Source organism: Gasterosteus aculeatus, chromosome 10 (genome assembly GCF_964276395.1).
Source record: "Gasterosteus aculeatus chromosome 10, fGasAcu3.hap1.1, whole genome shotgun sequence".
Lineage (NCBI taxonomy): Eukaryota > Metazoa > Chordata > Actinopteri > Perciformes > Gasterosteidae > Gasterosteus > Gasterosteus aculeatus.
In genome coordinates this window covers 1,672,841-1,687,549 of record NC_135697.1, presented here as the reverse complement: position 1 = coordinate 1,687,549, position 14,709 = coordinate 1,672,841, and the positions used below count along the sequence as shown (strand labels likewise).

The 14,709-nt window shown below is 40.3% G+C and overlaps 1 protein-coding gene across 1 annotated transcript in view; it reads right to left on the bottom strand.

Moving 5' to 3' along the window:
* Nucleotides 1-1,070: 1,070 nt before the first annotated feature.
* The window catches only part of thsd7aa (thrombospondin, type I, domain containing 7Aa), a 108,419-nt gene continuing 94,780 nt past the window's right edge, over nt 1,071-14,709 (bottom strand). The window contains exons 22-27 of the mRNA XM_078080685.1: nt 12,749-12,922; nt 12,009-12,104; nt 10,179-10,261; nt 6,767-6,980; nt 5,801-5,888; nt 1,071-3,476 (exon numbers count right to left, since the gene is read on the bottom strand). Coding sequence (XP_077936811.1) covers nt 3,389-3,476; nt 5,801-5,888; nt 6,767-6,980; nt 10,179-10,261; nt 12,009-12,104; nt 12,749-12,922 — 743 coding nt within the window. The 3' untranslated portion in view covers nt 1,071-3,388. The remainder of the gene's footprint in view (nt 3,477-5,800; nt 5,889-6,766; nt 6,981-10,178; nt 10,262-12,008; nt 12,105-12,748; nt 12,923-14,709) is intronic.

Below are 14,709 nucleotides of genomic sequence, written 5' to 3'. Positions count from 1 at the left end.
GGACTTCCTGCTTCCTTGCTTAGCAACCTGAAAGCGTAATGTCCAGGCGTTCTTTTATAATCCACCAAAAACACATACATTAAAAGGTGTCTCCCATCCTATGCAGTGCTGTCCCTCAGTCTCACTGGTAAAAACTATTTGTCACCCAAGTGCATGCTCGTCCCACCTGACTATGCCCCTAAGTAACCTCCAGGTGCCCAGAGCATTATTAGTGATCCAATAACAATTAAGCAAACAAATAACTAAATAATAGCTCCCACACGGTCAATATCAACCACAGCAACAAACACATTTACTAACTTGTATGCACAGATTCTTTTCTCAGATTATTCTTTTCTTACATGTACGAGCTAAATTAACTAACATATTACAGATGTCCAAGCTTCAGTAGCTGAATGTCACCTCGCGGTCCAGGCTGACCTGAGCCAGCCCTAACTATAAGCGTTATCAAAGAGGAAAGTCTTAAGCTTCATCTTAAATGAACTGACTGTGTCGGTCTTCCACACTGAAAGTGGAAGCTGGTTCCACAAAAGAGGAGCTTGATAACTGAAGGCTCTGGCTCCCATCCTACTTTTTAAGACTCTAGGAACAAGTTGTGGAGCACAGCTCTCTAGTAGGGAAATATGGTATTACCACCAGCAATGCCTTGTAGGTGAGGAGAAGTACCTTAAATTTTGTTCTTGATTTAACACGAGGCAATTGATCGCAGAGATTTATGCGATTAATAGCGATTACAGATTTCATTAAGCACTATTCGACCGTAGCCCGTTTTTTCACCTTTTTCTGTTCCAGTTAGTCTTGTACCTCAATGTCGTGTGTTGGACCAGTTTCTGTCTGTGACCTTGGTGACCTGGTATTTGACCCGTTTTGGAATTTGTTCACCTGTTCTGACAGCCTGAACCTTTTCAAGTAAAGACATGTTTTAAGGAATTGTGCTGGTCCTGAGCAGCTTATGTCCTTGCCTCAGAGGTGGATTCAGCGCAAACAAATATATGTGTGGCGTAAATGTGTAACATCTTCTTCCGAAATATAGAATTTGATTTCTATCGTATTGATATGAAACATTAAGCTTTCAAATATTCCCTGTTTATTATCAGCAGTTAATCAAATACATACAAACAAACAGTAGGAAAAGGACAGTTCATCAGCAACTTTGTTTTTCAATAAGTTATCAGTATCGCTTTTATCACACCCGCATTCAAGCCTCAAATTGTGCAGTAAAAAAAAGGAAACACATTATGGTACATGAACAATAAATAAATTTAAAAAAAGAAATATTTAGCACTCTATTTACAACTCATAGTTTAAGAGATATAAACTAAACATTCCATCAACCTACTAGCAACAAACTCCACAGAATACTGGAATGCCATTCTCTGGCAATGATATGATGTCTCATAAGGATTAATAACAACGTTCTGTTCGGTGGACCTTGAAGGTCAACTTCCTGTTGATAATAGATACAGTGATTCCCCTGGAAGGATTTTCATAGTGGAAAGCATCTAGCAAATGATTAACTGAATGGTTTATTCCTTGGTGTATTCCTCTGTAACCAACAACACATGAATTTTGAATACTCAACGTATTGTTAAGAACTAGTAACCAAAGTAATAGCTCAAAGGTTCTTTGGAAATACCCTGTGATGAACCCTTTGTCCAGTATGGCCATGAGCCCAAGGAGTGCAGTAACTGGAAAAGTAAGTAAAAGTAAAAAAGAAGTTTTTTACTTCTTCTCAAGCTTAGTTTTCTCAAATGCTGGCTTATATCACAAAGAACTATCGTATGTCCCGGACGCTTCGTGCTCTTGCAACTGCATGTGTAGAAATATGGTGGACATAATAAATGTGCTACCATTTGGACGATAGGAGGTGCTGTAGCAGCATTATCTTACCACTAAGGAAGCAACCAAGGGCTCTTCTTCTGTACGCGTAGTTATGCATAACTGTCAATAACTGTATTCAATAGATTCCAGACGTGTTTGCTGTAGCAAACTCAGTTAGAACCACTTCCTCAAAATTTGATTCTAATGAAATAATGTAATAGTTTCTGATTGTAAACTTGATGACTGCAGCCTTTGCTTCAAAACAATGCCAGCTTGATGATCAGTCCCACCCCAATGAAAGAGGCACATTTTCCATTGGCCAATAAGATGTAAGACGTAAGCAGGTGCGTGGAGATAGACTGAGGAGGCAGAGAGATACAACCAATAGGAGACGATGGTGGCCATTCAGAGCAGGTCTATTCAATCACTTCTCTGTCTTTGCTTTGAGATGCATTCCAGTATTTTGAGAAAAATAACAGCCAATTGTAAAAATGTAATATGAAGGCCTTTTGAATGAAAAATGAGCAATGTAATATGAATCAATACTTCCATATTAATTTCTCAATCATGGTTTTCTCTCGCTTTTTTTCTTCCCATTGCAAAGCTGGAGTGTTTCCATGTGTGGTGTGCAGACGGAGTTGATGACAAAAAGTCAATAATAAATAGTTTACAAAACTTGAAGATCCTGATCTTTAAGCAACAGTCAATCTTCAGAGAATAAATTAGACCAGGCAGAATTTGTAGTTTAGCTGTACATTTTAAAAAGGTAAAATTGAGACTCCAGAAAAAAACTATTTACATTAAGTCCCATCGTATCACGTGTAAGAGGTAATCGAAGAAAAATATTAACAAACATCAGTCAGTTCCGTTTGCAAAAAAAAGTCTACTTTTTTTTTACATTTCTAGCACAAGACTGTACACCATCTTGTATTGAGAGAGGCAGTTTCCTATGGCAAAGCTAGACATAAGTGCATATCATGCTGCACTAATATAGTGCAAAATTATGCCTGAAAAAAACAAAGGGAGAGGCAGGCAGAAATGGTGGTGGCTCAGGGAACCATGATGGGTTTCTTATCTTACGAGATGGACTCAGGCCACAGCAACACGGACGCATCTGAACGTCCTCAATTGGACAAAGAATGACAGGTGTCATGAAAAGAGGGGATTCCACTCAGCCGTGATGAAGTCATCAGAAAGACAAAGGGAGATTTGTGCTTTTAGAGGCAAATCTTCTGTTTTGTGGCGACTTTCTCCAATAACTGGGATTAGGATGTTACCAGCAAAGGCAAACTTCCAGAAGAAGATACTAGAATTCATGAAGGCTCTTGTGAAACAAAGTATTAAAATGGAAATCAGAAGCAAAGAGGGACGGCAACATCAAGGCTTGCTAATGGACAGGGATTCCTTGAGGTCAGTCTTTCTGTCAGAAGTATCTTCCCGGGGTTGTCCACATACACGAAGGAAGAATAACCCGCAGCAGCCCCGGCATCAAGGACTTCCATAGCGACAGCGCTCACCCTGCAGGAGGATGAATGTCTGTAGTTTGCTTTGGTCAGCGGGAAGACTTCTACATGTCGGCGTCTCCGTCATAGGCCAGAGTCAGCGGCTTCAGCCTGTTGTTCATCTGCCGCCGCTGTGGCTTCTTTGGCTTTTTGCTGCAGAGCAAGCAAACACAACAGGGAAAGGAAGGTTAGACGTACACAAAAAGAGTATGAATTTCGAATTGTGAATCTGATTCATTTCACAAATACTTCTCCACAGCACTGTACCAACTCAAAAGAAAGGTCTGACTTAGTTAGGACTCAGGAGTAATTTCACCAAAACGTTAAGCTCTAACTGCTCACCAGTACTATGCCTTTGTTACAGAATGTTCTATTCAGTTTAGTTTTAAGTTTAACACTAGGCAGATTTCTTTTGAACAATATTTGGCAGCATATTCTTCGTTTGGAAAGACTGTTGTTTTGTTAATGTTGTACAATGTAAGGTATGTAAGGCATATCAGTGAAGACCTATTTAACCCCCAAAATGACCACTTCTATCTCAATTTTCCTTCTGTGTTACCTTGAGTTATTGGTGAAACCTTTGTACTTTGTATGCCTCCAAACTTAGCTACTATCAAAAACAGAATAGTCTTGTTGAATGGAAGTAAACGTGGCCCACGTTTGCACCCCTGCACTACATGAACATGATGATGCATTAGAGTTAAAAGTGCTAATTGAGACCACAAACTAATGTTTACAATCAAGTGAGTTTAGGGTAATTTTATGACTTTTATGACTTCCTGTTTCGAAGCTGGAGGAGTCATTCCGCCCAGCCCCACACCCCACCCCACGCTGGATATACCAGAAACACTTGTCTTCATTTTGCAGAGGTCCGATCCTAATTTGAGATTAAACTGGTAATGAGCCAACATAAGATGTTTCTATTGACAGTGGTGGTGTGTTAGATGGAGGGTGGGCCGCTCACCTACAGGAAGTGATCCACTGAAATGAGTGAACAGGCACCGAATATGACCGGGAACATATGAATGTCAGGCACAGTAAGTTACACAATACGAGCCCTGACTACGTAATGAGAGTTTCAAAGGGTGGTGGTGGGGGTGCCGGTGGCAGAGGCTGTGGTTGTTGGGATGGTGGGGGCCGTTGGAGCACTGCCTGATATTGCTGCTGCTGGAGTTTGCCGTTTCTCTGTAACTCGTCGAGCTCTAGTTTCTCACAGGCAGGACACGTGTAAGGCACCGTAAAGCTGTTTGGGTCCGTCCAATAAACCCCGTCTGAGGGGGACTTGGAGTTCGATTTGCAGCAAAGGCAACAACCGCAACAGCTGAGTAGGCGAGTATGAGGGTGGAGATGGAGAGAGAAAAACAGGAAATGAAGGGAGAAATGATGAGGGAACTCAAAGTGAAACAAAATGAAACAAAATGAATGAACAAGCAGTGATGTAATGGAGGCCACATACACATCCTTATTAGTAGTTTGCAATCTTTTTTGGCTTACTCCAATATTCGGTCCCTGTGGACCTTAAGAAGCCACATTGATGCTCTTCTCCATACAGGGATTAAGCTTGGACTAAAGTCTAAGATTGCTATTATAAAAGATGGTGTGGAAGAAATAAATATAAAGTGATTAGGTAGACCGGATGATTGGGAAGTATAGTGTTTTGCTCATTAAAGACATTAATGACAGGACAAAACAAGCTTAATTTCATTAATATGGTTATATTTAGCGTTCAGGTTTGCACTGGTGTTAGCAAGTTTAGAAAGATTAGACCTTAACCCTGAGTTCTTATGCGAATACCCAAAGTTTACTCATATCACAGTGTACTAATAGCACACCTTGCATCTGACCCAGCTCGCAATAGTGTTAGCCAGTAATTAGTGGTTGCTATGCTAACAGAACGTCACAAAGGCACCAGTATGCTCACTTTGAGCTGAGAGCATTTGTGGTGATTGGTGACTGACAGAAAACCTGATTAATGGAGCCCCAATAGGCAGAGAGCAGAGACATTAAATATGCTAAAAACATGAATGTGAAACACAGCAGCAACTGGGAAATTGAGCTGGATTGGAGAAAAGCGTTGTAAGTAAAAACTGATTGTTAAAAAAGACAATACATCCAAAGAATACATGTACTGCATGTCTTGCAAAGGGGAATATTTGTGACCATGCAGTACAAATCTTTTGAACTTATATAAATCTCAGGTTAATGTTTTTTTATGAAACATTTGGGAATCCTGTTAATGCCTCTTGGTACCTCCTGACATTTATGTATAAAATTGGAAATTGTTTTTTAAAATAATAAACACCATTTGCTAAAAATAACAAACTGATCAGCTGAAATGAAGAATGGCAAATGGCATGATGATCTCCATTACATCACTGAATGGAGGTGAATAGTGACTAGTGTGATGATGGGAACAGACCACACTGATTGGAGACAGACTGTGATAACAAATAGGAGGTGGTGAGGGAATACGTTACCATGCTAGGTACGTCATGGAGATGATGAAGACGAGCAGAACAAACGCTCCTGCTGCTACTCCGTACACCCAGGTCTTCAGCTTCCCATCTAGAAGAGAGAATCCCGCAAGCTCACTGTTTAACGCCGCAGGGACACATTCACTTCCTTCTCTGGGCTGAAGGCGGCAGCAGAGTTACACACATCACAAACCCTCACTTCAGTGAGGAAATAACTAAATGGCGGAAGTGTACAAATATCGACCAAATATTACAATGTCTTTAATCAACGACAATGGTAAATGTGTTATTGCACTGAAACACCTTTGAATGTAGATAATGTGAAGAGCTAATAGTTATTCCAATGGTCACCATTTGATGACATGTATTAGAACTATTCTTTGTCTTTTTTATCTGGCATCTGTTTCTTTCCGCATTCTATTTTTATTTCTTTCCTAGTTGCTCATCCGATTACCCTCTCTTCTTTTCTTCCTTCGTTTTGTTATCTTTTCATTTTAATTCATCATCAATTGTCTTACTGTTCCTGTCTTTTCATCAATTATGTTTTTGTCTTACTTCCCTTTTCTTTCTTCTTGTATTTTTTATTTTCCTCTCTATCCTCTGACTTCCTTTTCATCCCCTTTATCATTTATTCTTTTTTTCCTTCCTTTCCCGCGTACCTCTTATTCATTCGTAATTTCAATCTCTATTGTTTACTGCTCCTCCTACTTATCCTAGTGTGGCTTAAGCGGCAATCATTTTGTATTCTCAGCAATTGCACATATTTCCTGCTTAAATTCCCTGGTTTGAATAAATTGTAGTGAAGTATTTGGGCAAAGGCTTAAAGTGAATTTCTTTATCTCAGTCGGTTCAGCTCCTTTTTCCGTGTGCATGAGGGGTTTCCTCTGCACACCATGAGAATCTGTACTTTCCAATTATTATATTTGGCTTAGTCTTAAAAACCCACACTCATTATGTCACTGACAATACCTGGGCCAAAGGGTTGCAGGAACCATGTCCGTCCGGCCCTGCCTGGGGAGCTGGCTGCAGGCTGGGTGGGGTTGAAGGCTCGGATGGTCTTGACGTCGGCCCTGTTGTCTCCTGCAGTGGGGATCTCCAGCACAGGGATGACTGTGCACTGGTCAAGCAGGCCATCTGACGTCATTATCTCAGTGTAGCCCTCCTCACAGCCACACACTCCCGCCTGTAAGGTGGAAGGAACCATTACATGGATAGTTAGCGGAACCTAAAAGTTGTTTTAAGTATATACACATCTTTGTTGATCATATGACGAGTCTCCCAACCCGTTCACTTTCCAGCGCAGCTACTAGCTACCTGTCACTCAACTTTATGAAAAAACAGCAATAACCTGTAAAATGACAAAAAAAGAAAAGAAATTCCGTAAATAAGCTTGGACGTGCAAAATAAATCAGAGTGGATGAAGTGAAGCCCCAGGGGTAAAACAAAGATGATGAAAGGACTCTTGAGTAACTTGCTGACTAATCAGTAATGCACTCTAATCAGCTCGGTAACCCTCTGCTCCTCAGCATATGTTTATGTGTCTTGCTCCTGTCTTGCTGAGTTGGCGTGACATTCATTTCAGCCTTATCTGTTATTATTTAGCATCTAGGAGGGCTGACATAAAATCTCTCAGAAGGAAACCATTTGTCTTGGTGGTAGAATTATTTTGATACCAGTAATGAAGAGGCCAAATGGGACCTCGTATTATTGTATTATAACTTAAAAGGTATAAAAGGTAGACTAGGTGAGTGAACTGTGAAATGTAGTGTTCTGTTATTGATCTCTTATGTCTGTTTTAAAGTCCTGTTACCCAGACTGAATCTAGGGTTCATGTGATTTTGTTTGCATGAAAAAACCTTCAGCCACGTTTAGGTTTGGTTACTTTAAAATGTAATGAATTGAGAAATCCCCCCCCCCCCCCCCCAAAAAAAAAGAAAACCCTCCGAAAAGTGAAGTAGGCGTTCTAAGATGATATTTAGGAAAGGGTCCCGGAGGTGATGGCAAACAACATTAACATTTGTGTTAATGTTGAAATGATATACATCCAACATCTTCAACAAACCATAGAGCACCTTCAATAATTTGCCTGCCCAGTTATAGGCTCATTATAAAATCACTGCAGTAAAAGTGCTGCAGTCAGATGCTGGTCCGTCTGTTTCATCAAACCAATTGTGTTTGATTTTGTATGACACCATGTTTGTCTGTGCGTGTGTGCGTGTGTGCGTGCGTCCCTCCTCCACATCTCTTCCTCATTCTGGCTGTATTTATCTCCCTGCAGGAGGTCCCCTGGTCTCCGACAATCCCCGGGGAATAATCAGCCCCCAGAAGTCCCTGCTGTGCAAACAGCAAGTCCAACAGCAGACATAGCGGGAAATGAGGAAATGATCATTAATGTCTCCTTAGTGGCAAACAAAGGGAGAGCAGTGCACTTTAGGAGCGTGTTAGGATTTTTAGGTCTCTGGAGTGGCGTGCTGTAATGTTCATTCATTCACATCCTCTCATCCCCCAGGAACTGAGCCTCCTCCCATAGCAACCACATTGCTTGATCGTCCAACCACACGCTAAAACAAAGCAAATCTCCTTTTTGTTGCAAAGATATGTATGTACAGTATATATATATACACACACACGCACACAACAAAGCGTTATTATTGTGCTTTAGAAAATGTAAATGAACTGAGCTTTCACACTACATGTGGCTTAGGGCTTCACAAAACAACATTTTGTTATATAGCAACAATGACAATACATTTGAACCATTTATACTAAATAAAAGGGCTATTATTCAATTTATAGTGAAGACCACAGGAAGGGATCAAATTTCCAATATTCTACTTCAAAGACAACCCACTGTACCTCTAGGCCACAGCAGACTAAAACAGGTGAAAAACAAGTTAAACAGTCAAATGATTTTCTCCAACACCCTATTACACCTCCTAAATCAGATAAACTCAACTGGCCCCATTAACCTCAAGAATAATTACAACAGGACACGTTTGGATGAACTGGTATGCTATCCATTATTTCAGACCCTTCCTATTTATTTTGATTTTAAAGCACCACTAGGAGACTTCCAAAGTGTCAGGGACCAACAAGGGACTGTAATAATGGTCAGAATACAGCAGCAAAAGCAAAGATATCCTCAATGTTAGTCTTTAGTATGAGTCGATAGTGGACATTGGATTCCCTTTCCCTAAATACCCACGATGAGATCTAGACCTTTCATGGTCTAGATCTCATGGTGTATGAATGCTCAAATTTAGCCCACTATCCACGGCACAAGTTTGTAAAAAAAAAAAAAAGTTTAATAAATCCTGCTTTTAATTTGAGAACGAGAATTAAGGGTGAGCATCCAAAATACAACATTCCAAAAAATGTTATCTTTAATTTCTTGCTCAGTAACCTTGAGGAGATCATGAGGCTGGCGCATGCTTCTGCGTCATTACGCGCAGTTGTGTCAATGCACTGGTTTCAATTTATGGTTCTAAAAGGGTTGGGCATGCAATTCACCGCCAGAACACTAGGTGGAGTAACGTTTTTTGTAGAAGACTACCTAGAGGGTGACGTGTTTGTGTGTGGAAGTTGTTGGTTTGTTTATTTATCAAGGACTTTTTTGCCCTGTGCTCTCTCGCGTGTGTGTGTCCTTGCGTTTCTCTGAAAACACAGAAGTATAAACTAGGCTTTACAACTAACAGCCACAGTTAGCCACGCCTACTTTTGACACGTCTTTGCTTCATAGCCTTAAAAATAATAGCAGCTGCTCTTAAACTTCAGTCCAGATGTATTCAGAGAGTATAAGCTGGTTAAAATACCAAGTCACATTTTTTCTCTTTTATACTTTTAGATAAACAGGTTTGTTCAGATTAACTGAACTGTGTTTGAGTGTATAGGCAAAGGCATAGTTGATGGTATCACAGTTAAAATCTGAAAAGAGTTCCCCTAATGGGAATTTTACGATGAGTTCATTAATTTGTTGTGTTGTGCTGTGGTTGAGAGGTTAATGATGCAATACTGTCATGGTGCGTTGACACAATAGAGTGGTCACAAAAAAATTGTGTCGTGTTCGACCTGACAACTGACCAGATTATGGCCTAGACAAATATTTATTCTAATAACAGCCAGAAATCTGCTGGTGTCTGACTTTGGCTGTTTAAATCTGGCATGCAGAGACGTCCAAAAGTGAAGAGATGACAAGAGACGTCAAAATAAAACAGAGGCCAAGAAAAGCTTGAGTGCCAAAAAACACAAAACAAAAGACATACAACAAGAAGCCGGAGTCCAATCACTCAATTCCTCCTCTAACAGCCCAAAGTGGAATACCATTCGGGCAGCAATGTAGCAACACCGCAGAAGCTGGTTTGTGACTTAGTCCAAAACTCACCTCTGTGCACAGGGAGCGAGGCTTAGTGCAGGGGGGGTCACAGGATCGGTCAGCCATTGGCTTAGATATCACTGGGCATCCACCTGCAAAGCAAAGGCCAAACCAACGTGTCAGAGGTTGGCAGTCCAAAAAAAACAACCTGGTGGCCCAGTTTTTAAACTGCACTCCTCTTCAGTTTGCTGAGCTTGAGATGGTCAGTATTATGCTGCGTTGACACCAAAAAACGTTATTTAAGCCGCTATTTCTGCCCCTAACCAATAACCAATAATTAGCCACTAACCACTATATGCTTTGTACATGTTGTGCAAACCACATGTCAGATGGTTTATTATGGACGTGAACCCAAAATAAACAGATTTTTGCAGTGATTTAATGGAAATAAATGGACAAACTGGTAACAAAATACATACATTTATACACATAGTGCGGCCTCTACTAATATTGCGTCCACCTCCGGCTACAACAATTCTATAAAACTCTTTTTGCTGATTCAACAACGGCAGGATATCCGCGAGGACAGGTGGAGAATCTATACACAGTCTCAGAGGTATTTGTTGTGAGTTGAAAAATTTCCATCTTTTGATTTTATGTAATCTACTCACACACAAAAAATCTGCCGCATTTGGTGTACACAAAGCATCCCAAGCAGTTTATTGGTTTCCGTCTTTCACAATTTGATAAAAGAACATAAGCAAATGTTGTATTGTGGACTATGGTTATGAAGTCTCAATTTGTCACAATGTATTCTGGTTGAGTCTGCACACTGTGTGTGGTAAAGAGTGTGTATTCCCACCGCAGATCAAATGAAGTGAATGAAAGAGACAGACAGTGCCAACATAGATCCAAACTGCAAACCAAATGTCCCCAAAACATATCGTAATCTGTCAGAGTTTTATGAATATTTATTAGGTGGCATGCCTGCGAAGAGAGTTAAAGTATGAATATTTTGGGGAATACTACCGCCTGCAAGTACACATCTACAAGAAGGAAAATCGTGCAGTGTGCCAATCAAAGCTGATGCAATGGAGCACTAGAGCAGTAGGTGCACAAGCCCAGAACTATGACATGGGTTCAGGCCTTTGTCAAGCATGTGTCGTAAATAAAAGCAGATGGCCTGAGGAGAGAAATTAATTTTCTCAGGTATCTCTTCGAATCTCATGCCCTAACAGATAATAAACTTGGGAACAATGCGTTCAACCCTACAATGTGATGGACAATGAGATTGAACTATGCCTGGGGCACAGCTACGCATTAGAACCTCATCTGTTTATTGTTCCCTGGGACTCCCTGAAATGCGCTGGAAGCCGTCTGGGATTCTGACGCTGTACACAAGATGGTTTTGAGTAACCCAATCCACATTATCATCTTGCCGCACACACTGCAACACCCCTTGTGAATCAGCTGTGTTACGAAGCAGCTGTGTTCGATATATCACAGGTCTGATTTCACACTGATACTGATCATAATAATAATAATAATAAATAAGACACGACTGTGAATCTTCCAACTGTAGGCATCTCATTTCATTAGTAGCAAAATACTCCCTAATTATTGATCATCTTATTTTTAATCAGATGGATAAATGAATATTATTTTAAAGCAAAAATAAATTGATGACATTCTAAATGTATTTTAAATATGACTTTGCCTATTCAGTAAATATTGGAGGAGTCAGTTTAGGGTCGGAGGGTTTTGGTGATATAAGAGTGGTCTGAAGATTTTGCATAGCAGTGAAAGATTCTTTGATTTTTAAATACAAAAGTGTCTCTTTTACAAAATTCCAGTTTAAAATATCCATCAACACTTGAAATACTAGTATATTATGCTTACCCGTGACATTTAGTCCATCGGAGCGCTGACACCAGACTTGGCGAGATGAACCTCTCCATGGTCCTGTCTTCCACTTGTATTCAAAACACTGACCCTCTGCAAGAAGAGCATGGATGATCAAGACATTGTTAACAGCTTTTAAAACAATGTAGATCCCGGCCAATCTGTATCTGTACTATAATGTGCCCAACCCAGTTTATCCAAAAGCACAGGTGGCACCTTGCGTGCTAGCCCTCTGCGTGTGAATGGATAAATAGCATGTGGTGTTAAAAGGGTTGGAGTGGTCAGAATACTAAAAACAATTATACTAAAGAAAAGTTTACAAGTATAAATCCCTTCATCATCATCCATTTGACCATTATTTAGGTTTAGATGAAACTTCTTGCTTAGAGCTATAAAAAGAGAATCATGGTTTGTCCAAATTTATAAGGTAACAATTTAAACAATGTAACTAGCATGACTAAAACCATGCTGTTGTATTACATTGAAAGCATTCAATGTTATGTAACAAGCCCAAAGTCAGAGATAACTTTTGTTTCCACACAGGACACAAGTAGCAGTCTCCTAGTTGAAGGTCCTGTGTGTGTTTGACCACTCAATCACCACTCCCATCCTTCCTTGGAGCCTGTGTTCGCTCACCATATTTTTATTGTCCAAAGATATTATTAATTTGTGTCCGACAATTCTAAATATTAATCTGTGAATCTTCTTGAGATCCAACTAGAGTCTGCCAGACTAACCTGTACACGGTCGAGCCTCCAGCTCTTGTTCTGGACACTGCAGCAGGTTCTCTGGATCCTGGGCCACCACCGCTCGAGATCGGACCTGGACCGAGCCGAACCCCAGGTCATCCCCGCTGACGCAGCTTAGCTGACAGGGACTCCAAACGGTCCAGTCTGTGAGGTAGCACTCCCCTATGGATTTTACAGAGAGTTCAGAAACAAAAACTCAAAATCCCCATCCTGCATTCAAAAAGGAAAATAAAGGATTTTGCAAAGCTAAAGAAAGCATATTTGTTGTGGCCTAACTTAAATATTTTAATGTGCACCCACAGCGGATCATTTTTAGAACCATAAATGGATCAAATCAAAAGAAGCATTTAAGTAATAAGTTGGGTCATGCAAAGCCAAATACAATCTGGGAGCGTATAAAAGCCAGGTAGAAAAACATTGAGGCGGGGTGGAATTAACTGCACTGTCTTGTAAGGATTTCCTTAATCAATTATAATTCAGTTCATTTTGCTTAGTATCATCTACAGTGCTGTAGTGGTAAAATTAGAGGTGGGTAAACTCTGAATTTTGTGATCATACAGACCTCGACGCGATGCAAAGCGTCGCGACTCTAAGGCTGTCCTGGCTATATTGCATATTTCTCCTCTCACTGTGTCTTCAGTCTCAGATTCTTCTTCCTCTGTATGTCCCTCTACTTCAGATTCTAATTCAGATTCTCCACTCTCCATCTCTCCTGCCCCCGTTTCTTCTCTTACTCCTCTCTTACTACCCGTTTCTTCATCTCCTCTATTTCATCTTTCTGTTTCTTCATTCTCTGTTGGTCTTCTTTCATTTTCCTCCCCTTTCCTCTTCTCCACTCTTTGGTTCTCCACTGTCATGATTTCATTCTCTCATCAGCCGTTCTCCTCTCTCTATTCGACCTGGTGTTTCTCCTCTCCCTGTGCTCTCTGCATCATTGCCTGTCCTATCACTGCCTGAAAAAATATGTTGAATTTAAGAGTTATGGGGCTGAGAACACCAGTTAAGCAGCCTGTCAATTACACTGACAACATAAGTTAAAAGGAACACTCATGTATACCTAGGTCATCATAAATAGCCTATACAGCATGTTTTTTTTCACATTGAGAACTGACTTGTTTTCAAATAATCTATGTTTACAGTGTATTTCGCTTACAGGCTACTCTACACCTTTCATGACTTCAAATAATTGATTAAGCATATAGGCCTATTCAGTGAAGCAACAGTTTTGCTCCCCGCTCACGTTTTCTATGCGAGAGCAGGACACGATGACATCATCGTGAAAGTAAAAAACTAATATATTTGACTTTGACCGCGAAATTTGAAGATTCTATAGCTAAACTAAAACATTTCACTTAGCATTTCTCTTAGCTATGTCTAACCGCCTTGCACATAATCTGTTGACAATTTTTCAATGAATTAGCCTAATCTGCAGCAATATGCGCGAGGATAATTACTAATTTTATTAGGCCTATTTAGATGGGACCGGGATGGCTGCATCATCGTATTTGAAAGCACGTTATTAATAGCGTTTTTCCCTGTCTTAATGCGATGTTGTGCGAACCAAAACAACGTTTAAAAACGTGAATTGATCTTCTTCAGTCTTACTTTGTACTTGAGGCCTTTTGCAGGCATCTGTGGGAGTGGGAGCACTCGATGGTCTCTTCAAATATCGCCTGATATCCATTGCTAATTACCGGCGGTAATCCATTCTGTAGTATCTTGGATACCTCCGGTTCAAATGTCTGTCATGTTGTGATGAGGTCAGCAAGGTGCGCGTTTATGCGCAGAAGTAAATATGCACTAATAAAGATGGACGCATACAGCGCCGACTAAAAGAAACTCACTGGTACGTGTCGTACTTAGACAATTAAATGTCAGTGCACACACACGAATATTACACATTTCAAACAGGTAGGCAGAAAAATGATTCAGACTACGGCGTTTATATG